This window comes from Lissotriton helveticus, chromosome 3_1, assembly GCF_964261635.1.
Source record: "Lissotriton helveticus chromosome 3_1, aLisHel1.1, whole genome shotgun sequence".
In the NCBI taxonomy this organism is placed as follows: Eukaryota; Metazoa; Chordata; class Amphibia; order Caudata; family Salamandridae; genus Lissotriton; species Lissotriton helveticus.
In genome coordinates, this window is record NC_136061.1 from 244,654,886 (window position 1) to 244,670,623 (window position 15,738).

The 15,738-nt window shown below is 49.6% G+C and overlaps 1 protein-coding gene across 8 annotated transcripts in view; it reads left to right on the plus strand.

Annotated features, from left to right (window-relative positions):
* NF1 (neurofibromin 1) overlaps window positions 1-15,738 on the plus strand; it is a 2,143,703-nt gene that overhangs the window by 1,668,648 nt on the left and 459,317 nt on the right. For all 8 annotated transcript variants that reach the window (XM_078679713.1, XM_078679719.1, XM_078679717.1 and 5 more), the window contains 2 exons: window positions 14,417-14,696; window positions 15,312-15,526. In XM_078679713.1, the coding sequence (XP_078535839.1) occupies window positions 14,417-14,696; window positions 15,312-15,526 (495 nt within the window). The remainder of the gene's footprint in view (window positions 1-14,416; window positions 14,697-15,311; window positions 15,527-15,738) is intronic.

The window sequence follows — 15,738 nt, forward strand, 5'->3', positions numbered from 1 at the left end:
AAGTGATTCTTTTGCATCAAGTTCTGCTTCTGTGTTCTTTAGTGTGTATTTTTACTGCCCTCGTCGACATCCCTACATATCTAAATTTGCAGGGACATGTTATCAAAAACGCCCAATGTTTCATGTTGCACTCAGTGAATTTAAGGGACCATTTATTTCCTCTTCCAAATCAATCTCTTTATTTTGATCCAACTTGGCAGCTTCTGGCTCCCGGGGGTGATTCTTGCAACTCATATGCCAACACCAATAAGCTTTGCACCTCCACAGGATCCGAAGTGGCACTACTTGCACGAAAGGCACCATGTTGATCGGCTTTGGCGCTGATTCCATTGTTGTCCCGGAGTATGGTTCCCTCAAAAGCCTATAGAAATGTGTGGTGAGAAGAAAAGAAAATCTTCCCTTGAGGGCCAAGCTCTTGCTGACTGTCTTCCCAGAGCCCAGAGATTTGGGTGTATGGAAGAATCTTCTGGCTTAGACTCACATGCCTATTTTATATGTAGGAATATAATTCGGAGGTTGAGTAGCCTAGGTATGTCTCCAGAAGGCGGCTTTCCCTTTCTCCTGGGCCCTCCTCCTGAGAATATTTATTCATTTATATCTGGTGTTCAGAAAGCCCTTGCCGTCAGCGGAGCCAAAATTCAACATCCTTACAGAAATCCTGTAGCTCTCTTTAGTGGTCCTGGATCCCCATGTTCCATTTAAAGAAGCATCATTGGTACAAGTGCGGTTTACCTGGTAATAACACTTTTCAAGCCTGATAGTTTATAGGTAAATCGCTTTGCACCACAGAACCACACCTTTGGATCTCAAATTTTTATTAATTCATACCACTCAAGAGTTTTGTGTTTCGAGCTTCTTCAGCTAAACAAAACTGCAACTCTTGTCCTACAGCACCATCAGAACGGAAGTCCAAGCTTCTTGACTCCATGGTACATAAGATCTTTGCTTCAGGTCGTCTTCCTTGAAATGCTAAAGATTTTATCTGCCTTCGTGAGCGGTATTTCCACACCTTGTGAAAAATTACAAAACTGGTTGTGGTTAGCCTTCCGGGAGAAGTTTTATGAATTGCTGAGTTGTAGTGTGGACATCTGTAAGCAAATGTGGCATGGACAGGCATGTTCCATCAGCTTTTCTGGAAATGTCAAATCTGCCTCAACGGACATGCCCTTTGAAGAATAAGGCTCTTAAGCATAGCAGACTCCGCTCTGTAGCTCTTTAAAAACAGCTGTGCTACAGCACACTCAATGGGGCATCTCTCCCTGGCCACACAGTTCTATCAGTAGTAATCCTTTTTAAGGAGTCAACCACCCCTGCAGATAGAGGCCTCTCAGGTTATTCTGACCCTGCAGCAGTTGTACTTCTCCTTTCACAGTATAGGTGAATCTAAAGTAAGCCAGTAATGTTAGCAGTGCCTCAAATTAACCCTATTGTTGATGGGTACCCCTTCTGAAAGAGACAATTAGTTATAGATTCCTTACCTTGCGAAATACCCGCAGGCATCAGACTGGATCCGGAGAATTTGTTTGTCAGCAGTACCTCTGCGTGTCGAAAGGTGGAGCCGCCGCCGCATGCTGACGTCCGTTCTTTATTTTTCCGTGCCAGCCAGTGCAGATCTGGAGAGAGCAGTACCTCCAGTCACTTTTTGACAGAATCTTTTGCGACTTTTGTTGACACCATTTTTTGGTGCACGTGAGGGATGCCCGGTTTCAAGGCTTGCGGGTCATGCCGAAAACTGATGTCGGTGACGGATCGGCACCACGTGTGCCGGTGGTGCTTGGATCATGACCTCAACCCCAAGTTGTGTTCTGACTGCCAGACCATGAATCCGAAGGCTTTGCGGAAGCGGTCCCAAAAGCTTCTCGAGGCCCGGCAGTCCGCGCCGCGCCGTTCGAGGTCGCGGTTGCGCGGGAGGTCGAGGGAACAGTCGCGGGGCCACCATCACCACTCGTCTTCGAACTCTTCGCACTCCTCAGGTAAGTCGAAGCACAAGAAGGCGTCGAAGAAGCACCGTTGCTCTTCAACTTCTCCCCGTCCGTCGGCCGAGGCGACGTGGGAAGCTGGTGGTGCCCCTCCTGCGGGTCCGCATGCGGAATCCAAAGGGTCGGCTCCGAGTTTCCCTCCCTTTCTGGGACCCAGAGCGACCCCTGCCCAGCCTGAGAGTTTCTATGAAGCGATGCATGCCATCTTTGGGCAGCCCGACTCTGCCTGCGGGCCTTGCGGACTCGGCTGGGGGCCCTGGGCCTTCGACGCTGGCGGCTCAGGCACCAAAGGGTCCCCTTGGATCCAGGCCAAAATCCAGATCTGCGCCGGTCAACCTTGTAACACCTCCACCGGCGCCGACTCCAACGGCATCACATCCGCTATCGACGCCGGTTGTGTTCCCAGCCGGCGTCGACCGCGGCCTTCACCACGACGTAGAAACGGAGGCAGATCCGTTGCAGACGAATACTTTTGTTCCCCTGCTCTACCCTGGTTCTTTTAGGCCAGATTAACAACCAGAGGAAGGTGAGGAGGACTTGGAGGGTTCCAAAGACCCTTTAACTGACCAGTTGGAGTATGATCCGGACTGGAGAGAGGAGTTGTGGGATGCCAGTGGTTTTGATACCTCCCGAGACCTTGCCATGTGGTCTCCTCTTACCCTGGCTACGGGGGGGAGAGCGTCTTATGCAGTGGTGTTGCATAGGGCGGCCGAGGTTCTCAACCTCGAGCTACCTAGTGTGGCAGTCAGGACTAATCTCTTGACCGAGGTGCTTCAGCTTGCAGCGAGCTCTTCGGAGCCCCTGCTGTCATTCAATGAAGACCTCACTGACGTCCTTTTGGGCACCTGGTCCAGGCCCACCACTGGGGCTCCACTGAATAGGATGATTGCCCGACGCCACAGCCCGGCACCAGGTGACCCCATTTTCCTCTCCCAATACCCCACCCCTGAGAGCTTGGTGGTCCAAGCCTCCACGTCCAAAGGAAGCGCCTTCTCTACTGCACCACCTGATCTGGAATCCAAAAAGCTGGACCATCTTGGGAAGATGTTTTCTTCCTCCAGCTTGGGACTGCGGTCCGTAAACACCACAAGTCTGTTGGGTCGTTACACCCACTCACTGTGGGATACGGTGGCGCAGATGCTGCCTTAGTGCCCGGAGGAGGCCCAGGCAGTGCTTCCCCATGCTGTCGCAGAGGGGAGAGGGACGTAGCCAAGTTTACGATTCGTTGTGGACTCGACACCCCCAACTCGTTTGGCAGAACAATTTCAATGTCGGTAGCCCTTCGACAATAACTGGTTTCACCAGGGATGTCCAAAGTACCTTGACTTTGATGGCTGTCACCTATTCAGCGACAAGGCTGACAGTGCACTAGGGCGCTTCAAGGACGCTCAGGCATTGCCAAGTCCTTGGGCCTCTCCTGCACAGTCTGCCTTTCGCCCCTTTCATGGATATGGAAGGGCTGCCCCGCCTCGTTCCACCCAGAGTTGCAGGCCTGCGCACGCTGCTCAGCCCCTGTGCAGTCAGGGACGTGGGATCCACCGTCGTGGGTCTTGGTGCCAGCGAGCGGGCCAGTCCACCACCGCCCCCTCTGCAGCAGCCTCCAAACCATCCTAGTCTGACCTTTCAGGGTCACCAATCACCAGTGGGTGGCAGGATTTTCAATCACCTTCCCCACTGGCGCACCATCACGTCAGTCAGGTGGGTTTTGCAGATAGTCCGAAGGGGCTACTCTCTCCCCTTCGAGACTACTCCTCCATCCATGCCACCTCATGTCGGAGGATCATCTGGCCCTTCTCCAACAGGAAGTTACGGCTCTCTTGGCCAAGGGAGCCATCAAGCGCGTTCCTGTCCCAGAAGTAGGTCACAGTTGGTGTTCCCTCTACTTTCTGGTGCCCAAGAAGGACAAAGGCCTGCATCCTATCTTGGATCTCTGGAACGCCAACCGCTTTCTCCGGAAGGAGAAATTCAAAATGTTGACGCTAGCTCAGGTCCTGTCTGGTCTCAACCCTGGAGACTGGATGGTAGCGTTGGACTTGCACGGTGCTTATTTTCACATCCCTGTCCTGCCAGCCCTCCGGCGTTACTTGCGGTTCACGGTAGGTCACTAGCACTTTCAGTTTAAAGTGCTCCCCTTTGGCCTTGCCAGTGCCCCTCGGGTGTTCACGAAAGTGATGGCGGTGGTCGCAGATCATCTGCGCAGATCAGTGGGTCCTGTCTTACCCTATCTCGACGACTGGCTGTTGAAGGCAGGCTCACCAAGGCAGTCATCTCCCACCTCCAGACTACGGCAGACCTCCTGCATTTACTGGGGTTCACTATCAACGTGCCGAAGTCACACCTGACTCCCTCTCAAAAGCTCCTTTTCATCTAAGCGGTTCTAGTTTCAGGTCTATCCCCCGAGCAGCTAGTCAGGGATATTCGGGCTATGATTCCGATCTTTCAGCCTCTATCCCGCGTTTCGGTCAGAATGACCCTGAGGCTGCTGGGCCTCCAGCATCCTGCATCCTGCAGGTAGATCATGCCAGGTGGCATATGCAGGCTCTGCAGTGGGACCTGAAGTTCCAGTGGGTGCAGTATCAGGAAAATCTGTCCGATTGCGACCAGATCTCGGAGGGCACTGCACGACAACTGCAGTTGTGGCTAACAAACCGGGATTGGGTCAGCGGCAGTTCTCTCTCCCTTCCCCAGCCAGAATACACAGTGGTGATGGACGTATCACTTCTGGGATGGGGCGGCCACATGGGAGAGTCGGAGGGTCCGGGCTTCACGTCAACCTTCTGGTGCTCTGGGCGATCCATCTTGCACTAAAGGCATTCCATCCCTCTGTTCGGGAAAGAGTAGTGCAGGTGTTCACAGACAACACCACTGCCATGTGGTACTGTAACAACCAGGGTGGGCTGGGGTCGTGGACCCTATGTCAAGAGGCTCTCCGTCTCTAGACATGGCTGGAACATCAGGGTACATCCCTGGTGGTTCAAAACCTGGCAGGTTCTCTGAACGCCAGGGCAGACAAACTCAGCCGCAGGTGCATGAAGGATCACAAATGGAGTCCTCATTCGGATTTGGCGCATGGTCTCTTTCAGCAGAGTGGAGAGCCTTGGTTAGATCTATTCGCCACCGAAGAGAACGCACAATGTCAGCAATTTTAAGCGTTGGAATTTCCAAGGCGGCACTCGCTAGGCGACGCTTTTCTTTGTGAGTGGAGTGGTGGTCTTCTATATGCCTTTACGCCAATACCACATCTGCCCATGATGCTGAAAATCAAGCGTGTCCGGGCCCAGGTCATTCTTGTGGCTCCGGATTGGGCACGAAGAGTCTGGTATCCTGAGCTGCTACACATGGCCATCGATCCTCCGATCAGACTGCCTCTTTGGAAGGATCTTCTGTCGCGGCAGCAGAGGACGGTCCACCACCCGAACCTGTCGAGCCTCCACCTCCTTGCATGGAGATTGAGCGGCGGCAGTTGACTGCTTTTGACCTGCCTCACAAAGTCTGCGATGTTATCTTGGCAGCCAGGCGTCCCTCCACTAAGACGCCTGTAGATGGAAAAAATGTGTGGCATGGTGAGCAGCAAAGGCTGTGGATCCCCTTTCTGCCCTTCTTTCTGAGGTTCTCTTGTTCCTTCCTACTTTGGCCCAGCAGGACTCTGCTCTCGGCACTATTAAGGGCTGCCTCTCGGCAATTTCAGCCTTTCCTAGGCTTCCTGATCAGCCTTCTCTTTTCAAGTCCCCTATTGTTTCTTAAGGACATTACTCCTCTTTTTCCTCCTGTTCCCTTCGTAATGCCTCAGTGGGACTTGAACTTGATTTGTACTTGCCTTATGTGCGCTCCTTTTGAGCCGCTTCATAACTGACTTCTCAGGCTTCTTACCTTAAAGACTGCTTTCTGGTTGCCATCACATCTGCTCGCAGGGTGAGTGAGCTCCATGCTCTTTCTTCAAAACCTCCTTTTCTGGCTGTTCATCCGGACAAGGTCTTCCTAAGAACCAGACCTTCCTTTCTTCCCAAGGTGGTTAGTTCTTTCCATATTGGTCAAACCATCACTCTGCCCACCTTTTTTCTGCCTCCGCTTCCTTCTAAGGAGGAAGAGAATCTCCACCGTCTGGATCCAAAATATGTGCTTTCATTTTATTTGGATCGCACAAAACAATCCTGGGTGAACGACCAGTTCTTAGTCGGCTACGTGGGCGCCAAAAAAGGTAGGGCCGTGCACAAACGGACAATCTCTAGATGGGTCATTTTGTGCATCAAAGCTTGCTGTTCATCGGCAAAGAAGGAGCCTCCAGTGGGGCTGTACGCCCATTCCACCAGGGCGACGGCAGCCACTACTGCTTTGGGTCGTAGTGTTCCTCTCAGTGACATCTGATTACTGACCATGTGGTCGATGTAATGTTCCTTGCGGAAACCTGGGCTTCTGACGCCTCAGGTCCGGACTGGAACGCAGCTACTCCTCAAGGCTACAGTGTGGAATATGTAAATAGACCAGGCGCTGTTGGCGGAGGAGTGGCTATAATTCATAAGTCCCATCTAAAAGTATTTGCCATCCCCCAACAGGACATAGAAGCCGAAGACGTTTAGACTTAAAGACAACAACTCCCTGATATTCGCAGGACTGCTTGTGTACCGCCCCCCTGGTCCGAGAGCTTCTTTCAGCAGAGCACTACATACGTTCTTAGAAACCACCTCGGACTCAGCCACATACAGTATTCTGGGTGATTTTAATTACCATCTTGAGGCAAATAACGACTCGGACACAGCCACACTACTTGATAATTTTCTTAGTTTTGGTATGAGTCAGTTAATCTCGACGCCCACGCATGTAGCAGGACACACCCTCGATGGAATCTTCACTAATAATACTCATATTAAAATTGCCTCGATTCTCCCGATATCCTGGTCTGACCACAGCGCTATCTTCTTTAATATACAGCTGAATAACCCTGTAAATCACCGCAGAAATCCGACGCTCCCTGAAAAGATTCGCCCTTGGAAAAAGCTGGAACCTAACCTATTAGCCACCACACTTGCTAAAAATCCGCCGGATTTCGAATCTGGCAATAGTGAAATTGTAGCTACCAAATTTTATAACTGGATCAGCAATGCAGTTGAAGAGCTGGGCCCACTAGAAACAAAAAAGCCTAGAAGACGCTTCGCCACTGCACAGTGGTACTCTACGGAGGTGAAAGCAATTAAAACTAAATGTCGGCGACTGGAGCGGGTCTGGCGTTCAAACTACATCCAGGAAAGCAAATTAGAATACACTAAAGCTCTGCAGGAGTACAAGTTGGCAATCATTCATGCTAAATCAACCTACTTCACTAAGAAGATTTTAGACTCCTCAAATACCTCTAGGGAACTGTTTAAAACGGTCACCCACCTAGCAAAGAGTCCTCGGGATGTGATCTTTAGCCCTGATCAGAACTTTGTGAGTGGTATTGCCACCTTTTTCCAACTGAAAGTTCAGACAGTGTATGATGATCCTAGCACCCTAGTAGTAAACTCAGCTACTACAAATATTGATAATTCTATTGGAACGGCCTCCTGCTACTCTAACTTCCCTCCGTTAGAGGAGAAGCAAGTCGGTGAGTTACTTACACAGATGAAATCTGGATCCTCCTTAGACCCTTGTCCCCCATATGTACTGCATATGGTTCCTGATATCACTGTAGCTGTGCTAACACCTCTGTTAAATAAGATTATCAATCTTGGGGAATTTCCTAGCAGCTGGAAAAAAACTTGTATCCGGCCTATTCTTAAGAAGGACACTCTTGAATTTAAGCACTACCGTCCTATATCTTGTTTGCCCTTGCCTGCAAAAATTTTGGAAAAGGCCATGAATCAGGAAATAATGAGATATGTGGACGAGAATGAGCTACTAGACCTATCACAGCACGGTTTTAGACCTTCTCATTCAACTGAATCCGCTCTCATCATGGCAACGGAAGAACTATGCAAGACCATGGATGAGGGTGGCCGAACGGCCCTGATTTTATTAGACCTCACAGCGGCCTTCGACACTGTGAACCACTCCGTCCTGTTAAATAGGCTAACTACTTTAGGTTTTTCGGGCCCTGCTTTGGCCTTGATAACATCTTTTCTAAGCACCCGAATCCAACAAGTGCACTGGAATAGCCTGCAATCTGATGAATTCTCCCTTCCGGGAGGGGTTCCTCAAGGCTCGGCGCTCTCGCCCACATTGTTCAACTTATATGTTACACCTCTAGCTGCCTTGATTAGATCTTATGGCTTGCGTTTAGTGTCCTATGCTGACGACACACAAATTGTAGTGTCGATTTCCCAATCAGTCGAAGCTACAGCGGAATGTTTCAGGAACTACCTCATAGAGGTAAAAAATTGGATGAGCCACAACTATCTTAAACTAAACATGGATAAGACTTAGGTTATAGAGCTCGGTCACAAACCATCCGTTTGGAGTGATCTTTGGTGGCCTCCAGAGGCAGGGTCCGGTCCTAGCCCAGTAGACAAGGTCAGGAATCTTGGTTTCCTGCTGGATAAAGATCTCTCCTGCATGGCACAAATTAATCAGGTGACATCTGCCTGTTTTTACAATATCAAGGTGCTCAGGAAAATTCTACCTTATATTCCGCCCACGTTAAAAAAACGGTGATGGGAGCCCTTGTAATGTCCCGTGTGGACTACTGTAACTCACCTTATCTGGGATCTGGAGAAAAACAACTAACCAAACTGCAGGCAATTCAGAATGCCGCCGCCAGGGCCTTGTTGAATCTTCCAAAGCGCCACCCTATGTCTAAAGTCATACGGGAGCTCCATTGGCTCCCAGTTAGGCGCAGAGTACAGTTTAAGGCACTCTGCCTGGTTCACAGGTCCCTATATGGAAAGGGACCTGATGACCTCGCTAAACTTTTGTCTCGCTATGTACCTTCGCGAGCTCTGAGGTCAGCCAACTATGACCTAATATGTCAGCCCAGAATTAGGAGAGCCCGATGGGGGGGGGAAATCGTTCTCCTACCAAGCCGCAAAATTGTGGAACTCGTTGCCTCCCACACTTTGCTCACAAAAGTCGAAACCAAGTTTCAGGATGGCTTTAAAAACCTGGCTTTTTTCCCTCCCCTAACTTGCGCTTGCCTGATTTTTTTCTGTACTACAGCGCCAAGACGCCGCGGCATTCAATCGCTTTACAAACCCTTCAGTCAGTCAGTCAGTGACAACTGTCAGGCAGCTACGTGGGCATCTCTGCACACATTTATAAAGCACTACTGCCTGGACAGCCAAGTCCGGAGGGACAGCTTCTTTGGCCGTTCTGTTCTCCAGGACTTTCTGGTGTGAACTTGGTTCGCAGCCCCACCTCCGGGGTTGGTATTGCTGGGGTATCTATTCACAAGGTAAGGAATCTATAACTAATTGTCTCTTTCAGATGAACAAGTTACATACCTTCGGTAATGAACTAACTGTAGGAGACATAGATTAGTTCTAGATTCCTTACCGTCCCACTCATCCTCTCCGTTCTGCAACCTGACTTCTAGGGTTAAGGACTTCCTTTCAGGGCCCTAGTTTTGTGGACCAGTGGTCAGTGTCTTGAATGGCTCTGCGCTTCTGGCTTGGAATGTCGTCTATAAGAACTGACGTCAGCGCACGAGGACGGTGACTAGCTGCCGTGACGTCATCCCTGCGACCAGGACGCCAACGACGAATGCGGAGCCGGCCAACCCCACCTTTCGACGCTCTGAGGTATTGCTGATTAAAAAATCCTCCTGATCCAGTCTGACGCCTGGGGTTAATTCACAAGGTAAGGAATCAATAACGAATCTATGTCTCTTACAGATATATCGTTTCCAAAGGTAAGTAACTTGGTCTTCAACACCACTTTGATTTGATCTCCCTCCACCTTCAGCAGCTGTTCGAGGGGAAGATCGAAGTTCTTTTTGTCTGCTAAAAGTTAATCTTGACAGATCGCTGGGTGTTCAAGCATGTCTACATGGCCTGCGCTTTTCGCTTTCTATCCACTCGGTCAGCCTGCCCACCATCCTCAACAAAGTGTACTTTGGCCTATGCTCTAATTGGTTAGGTGGAAGTGCTTGTCTTTTTACAAAACGTTATCATGGAAGTGGTGCCTCTAGAGTAGATGAGCATGGGATTTTATTCCCTTTACTTCTTTGATCTCTGGAAGGATGGGGGACCCTGGGCTCATTCTGGATTTGAGAGTCATGAATGTGTATGGTCGCCATGGCAAATGCACTAAACTGTCCATGAGTTGCGTCCCCTAACCACGAACTGGAGGATTGGAATAGTGTTACTTCAATCTTCAGAATACCTGTTTTCATCTGCTGATCCTATAACCTCAAATACTCTGCCTTAGCCTCACAGTGGAGTAGCATTACTAGCTTTTGGTATCACTTACCTTCTTTAACAATATTGCAGGTGGATGCTACATCTTACTCCAGATGCCTCATCACCCTCCCTCCTCTTCATCTGTATTAGTGCTCAACATAATGGCATAATGGTTCCAAGTTATGAAAAACCGTTTGTAGCTTTTTCTGCTATCATTGGCTTCCTGTCGTGTGCCTCATGTATATTAGTGAGAATGGGGTTACCCACATAGTCTAACGGACCTGAGTTACAATTGGTACGGGAAACAAGTGGTCCTAGACCATAGTTTAGTAATCAAAAAAAATTCATTATTTAGTCATCATATGCGGCTTCTACCTGCAAGAGATAAGAAAACACGCCAAATGCATTCATACACATAAAGCAATACCCATGGTAAAGTTTGTATGCCAAAAAACACAGAGAATTGCTTAATGGCAGTTTTTAAATTCCAAAATTATTTCAATAATGCAATTTTCAGTTATTCACCTGGTTACAGCCTAGTGGTGAATGAGAAGTGCAAAGAAAAGTGCTGGTGTGAAGAAGCAAGAGTGTAGGGGGAATAAATTCAAAATAGATCAATTTCACTCAAGGATGCTTGCTGCTGGTGTCGTCCTCGCCGGAGACCGGTCCCCGTGTCATGGCTTTCTCCCTGACGTCATCGAAAGACGGCTCCTTGCCATCGCCACGGCCCCTGTTTTCGCCGGAGGAACCACAGGTCTCTCCGGCGCCACTTTCTCCTTTCCGGGCCTGACCCTTTTCCACTCCGCTTGGTTTTAGGGGATGCCCGTCTTAGTTTGCAGCCATCACCCACGGAGGAGCTGCTCTTTCCGCTGCGGGGCCCTACGGAGGCTGGTGTGGCCTTCGCTTGCGCTGTTTTCATGGCTGTGGGAATTTTGCACATGGGAAATCCGGCTGCCCATTACCCCGCGGACCATCTTTTGGAGATTCTTCACCAGGGCTCTGGTGGGAGGAAGCTGCTGCTCCCCTTTGAAGGTTCGCTTCATTCTTCTCTGACTGGGACTTGGGGCGCCCCGCCTATGGGTATCCGGTGCCCCAACACATTCTGCACCGGCACCTTCCGGTGCCGCGTGACCCGGCATGTCTTTTTCCTCCACCCCTCTGCCAGTGACCCCCTTTTGCGTACCGCCTTTCCTTCCCTGCTGTCGCTGAGGGCTCCACCTTCCTGGGAGGCCTGCTGGCTGGACTCTTGGGGCCTCGACCAGTGCGGCTCTGCGGGCCCTTAACACTTTGTGTTGGCTAGGGCCACATCTTGTTTGTGGGACTCGGCGGAGTACCTTGGATCTGCAGCTTCTCGGGAGGGTGATGGTATTGACTTGCGGCACCATGCGTTAGATTGCCGAGAACTGGCGGCGTTTATTCTTCACTCAGCTCTGGACATCTCGGAGGTGCTTGGTCGTGCCATGGCTTCTTCAGTTGCCCTTCGCCGCCATGCTCGGCTTAGGGACAGTGTGTTCCTGGAGATTGTGCGGGAGCGGCTGGTGGATCTTCCCATTGATGGCACCCTCTTGTTCCACGCCCCGGCGGACTCAGCCATCCAGAGGTTCTTGGGTCTTCGGTCTCCTCCTCCTCCCCCTCCTCCTCCTCCTCCTCCTCCTCCTCCTCCCCTCGGTGACCTGTGGGTTAGTCTGGATTTTGTGAGCTGTTCTTTTGTTGGGGCGAGTCGCCCCCTTCGTGTGATCTGTGTGCTTCATATGCCTGAGAGTCCTCTTTGTTGAAACTGTGGCTCTGTTGGCTGCTAGCCGGCCCTTCTTGTGTGAGTGTTTTGTTGAAGGTTGTTCACACCAGGTTGGCACGAAGACTAGGCCTCCTGTTCTTCTCTTGGCTGCTTTGACAAGCCTTCTGTGTTTTTTTTTTCCCGTAGCTCTTTCTGTTGTCCTCTGCTGCGGAAGTTTCTTCCAAAGAGGGTTCCAATGTTTGGGACTAACATACCCTATGTGGGGTACTGGTAGCTGTTATGTAGCTCGTTATGTGCTGGGGAGTTGTGGTCGCCTTCGGGTCTCTGCTCTCCGTGGCGCTTATGTACTTGCAGGTGCAATTTCCATGTTGCTGAATGAGAATGCCTGGGTGGCACCCGAGGTCTCTTTCTCCGGGGTTGCTGCGCTGTTCGTCAGGTCTGGCCTGCTGTCCACGGCCTGACGTCGTGACTCTGGTTCTGCTTCATTGGGTCAAGTGTGCGTACCCCTCTATGAGGAATGTCCGGGCCTTCTTCGCACTCATGTTCGCTGTCCTGGGGGCTGAGAGGGTTCTTGTGCTCCTCCCTCTTTCGGGCACAGACAGCCAGTCCTTCTGGGTGCCCCGGGCTGCTCTTACTTCTTTCCCTTGTCTCCTTGGAGCCACTGGGTTGATCTTCTTCCTCTTCGTTGCCTTGGCCTTGGATGGAGGTTCTGTTGCCCTGTGGGGACGTGGGGTGCTTCGGCCTTCCCTTGCCTTGTTTCCTCTGTTGAGTGTGAATGGGCTCCCTTTTTTCTCCTTTTCTTCTTCCTTCGCCCCCATGGGTTCGGTGGTGTTCTGCTGTGGGGGTTCCCCTTGCCTGCGGCTAGAGTCTCCTCGCCTGGTCCGTTGGGCTGGTCCCCTATGGGGCCCTCTGATATGTTCAGGCCGGTGAGTCCCTTTCGCAGACCCTCCTTCCCTGTGGGTATAGCTAGGGTATCTATTCTACGTTAAGGAATCTGTGGCTAATAGTCTCTATCAGATGTACAAGTTACTTACCTTCAGTCACGATGTATCTGGTAGAGAGATGATTCTAGCCGCAGATTCCTTCACAGCCCTCCCTTCCTCCCCGTTCTGCGAGGGCCTTTGGCATGGTCTTCTGCACTCGCCTCCCGGTGAGTGTGTGGAGTCTTGTAACGCGCGACTTAGCCCAAGGTGATCAAGGCGCCTAAAGATCGTACAGCTTGTAATTCTTCTGGTGCAAGACTATGGGTAGGCCTCTAAGAAGAGCCACATGTTTAATGCTTTACGAAAGAGCAAGATGGAAGATTGTCCTGCCAGTTCAGGAGGAAGAGTGTTCCACATCCTAGGAGCCAGAGAGTGAGGGGCTATCTCTTCTGAGAGTGCATCCTTTTGCTCTTTTGACTGGATGATTGTTCTGTTTCTTGTTCCTTCCTCCTCTTTGACACTTTGGAGGATGGATTCATATGTTCACCTGTACCCATCCGCTCTGGTCCAGGTTAGGGGTTTGCCTTCACTTTCTTCCCTCCTCTTCCTCTTCCGTTGGTTGCTAAAGGTTCTGTTCCCTCTGCTACCCTCTGGGTTGGGGTCATCTCATTGTGCCTTTGCTCCTTTGGGCGGGGTTTGTCTCACTCTGTGCTGGAGTTTCCCTGGAGATTTGTTGTTCCCGTTTGCCTTGACTCCAGTTCCCCTTCGTTGTTCCTGGTTGGGGTTGTAGTCCTGCTGTATGTTGTTGTGACATTTTTGCATGTGTTCCTTGTCTCCAGAGGAGGCTGTCTACATCCTGGCAGGGTGGCTGCTCAGGGCTTTGCTCTATTGTTGCTTCTTTTCCTTTCCTTTGGCTGCTGCAGTGTTGACACTGCTCCTTATGGTGTTGTTAGTCACCATTATTTTTCCAATTTTTCTGCTCTTTCGCACACTGTTCTCATATCCCACAGTTTTGTCTGATGGCTCCGTGTTGTGGGAAAAGGGTGGGACTTATGTGACCTTGCTGACGTCACGTAAGCGGATGACGCCTGGGCGGAGTCGCGTGATGCCGTCCCCCCGGCACGCAGGGATGCTGTGGCAAAAAGCTTCCGGATGCAGTCTCACGCCTGGGGATAATTCTACGTTAAGGAATCTGCGGCTAGAATCTTCTCTACCAGATACATCTTTACCGAAGGTAAGTAACTCGTACTTCGAGGCTGTCCCCTACTTTATTAACTTGCCTTATTGTAAACTGTCTTGAGTAGTACCCATGGGCTCTTGCCTGACGTGCAGTGTTCTCTTGCTCACTAGCCAGATTTGTGCATTCCAAATACCTACACATACAAAACATGCACACATTCTCTTAATATGTATTCAATTGGTTGAATTCTTTACTCTGAAGTAACTTTTTCTGATTGTGCTTTCTTTTAGGTGATTGGAAGAATGTGTAAATTAATTGACAAAACATGCCTGTCTCCTACACCTACACTTGAACAGCACCTGATGTGGGATGATATTGCCATCCTTGCCCGTTATATGCTGATGCTGTCATTCAACAACTCATTGGATGTGGCTGCACACCTTCCCTACCTATTCCATGTTGTCACTTTGTTAGTGGCCACAGGTCCTTTATCACTTCGAGCTTCCACCCATGGACTAGTTATTAATATAATTCACTCCCTATGCACTTGTTCGCAGCTTAACTTCAGTGGTAAGTTCTGCAATGTTCACTGTAACCCAGATGGCCTACACCATATTGAGTAGTTTCCTGCACGTGTTAGACTTGGGGTTGCTAGCTTTTAATAAATATGAAATTTTGATTAACATTTTGCGGTTACTTTTACATTGATTTATTCGCGCTGACATATGCTCATACACCAATTTCTGTGAGAACATGCGGCTTACAAATCAGTGATCTGAAAACAATTCTTACTTGAATGTGTTACTATAATCCTGTGTCCTTCAGAGTGTCTTCATTTGGTATATTTGATAAAGCAGAGGATGTGAAGCATGCATGCACAATGCCACAACACCTTGTAAATTTGTAGCTGGGGCAGTTGCGAGAAAGAGCATGTTTGGAACATGGACTCTAATGTTGAGCGTGCCTTCAGAAACACTGTAATGCATGACCTCCGAAGCTAAAAAGTGATGTCTGTAATACACGTTGGGCAAATAGATATCTGTACATTGCTAGTGCACTTTAGAAGTCATTTGTTAGCTGTTTTCTTTACTAAGAGATTTGTCTATTATTTTGAATATCTGAACTGAAATTTTACTGATAAACACGTCTAGAAATTTCGTTTGTCCTATTTTGTTTCCATTACAGAAGAGACCAAACAGGTATTGAGACTCAGCCTAACAGAATTCTCATTGCCCAAGTTTTACTTGCTCTTTGGGATCAGCAAAGTGAAATCAGCAGCTGTGATTGCATTTAGATCCAGCTATCGGGATAGGTCCTTTTCACCTGGTTCATATGAAAGGGAAACATTTGCCCTGACATCGCTTGAGACAGTCACCGAAGCCCTACTAGAGATTATGGAGGTAAATATAATAATACGAGGAAGGATGTTTAAAACTGTGGGAGTAAATAGAAAATTGTTTTTACCTGTGACTATTGATGACTGCTGCTGCCTTATGCATTTTACAAAGCAGACCTGCTAGGAGAGGCTGCACCACTGGACAGAATAGATGAGTGGCTGCTTCCATGCTTCAGCAGACAGTGCCGACAGTTTAGGATAAGCAGTGGAGTTAAA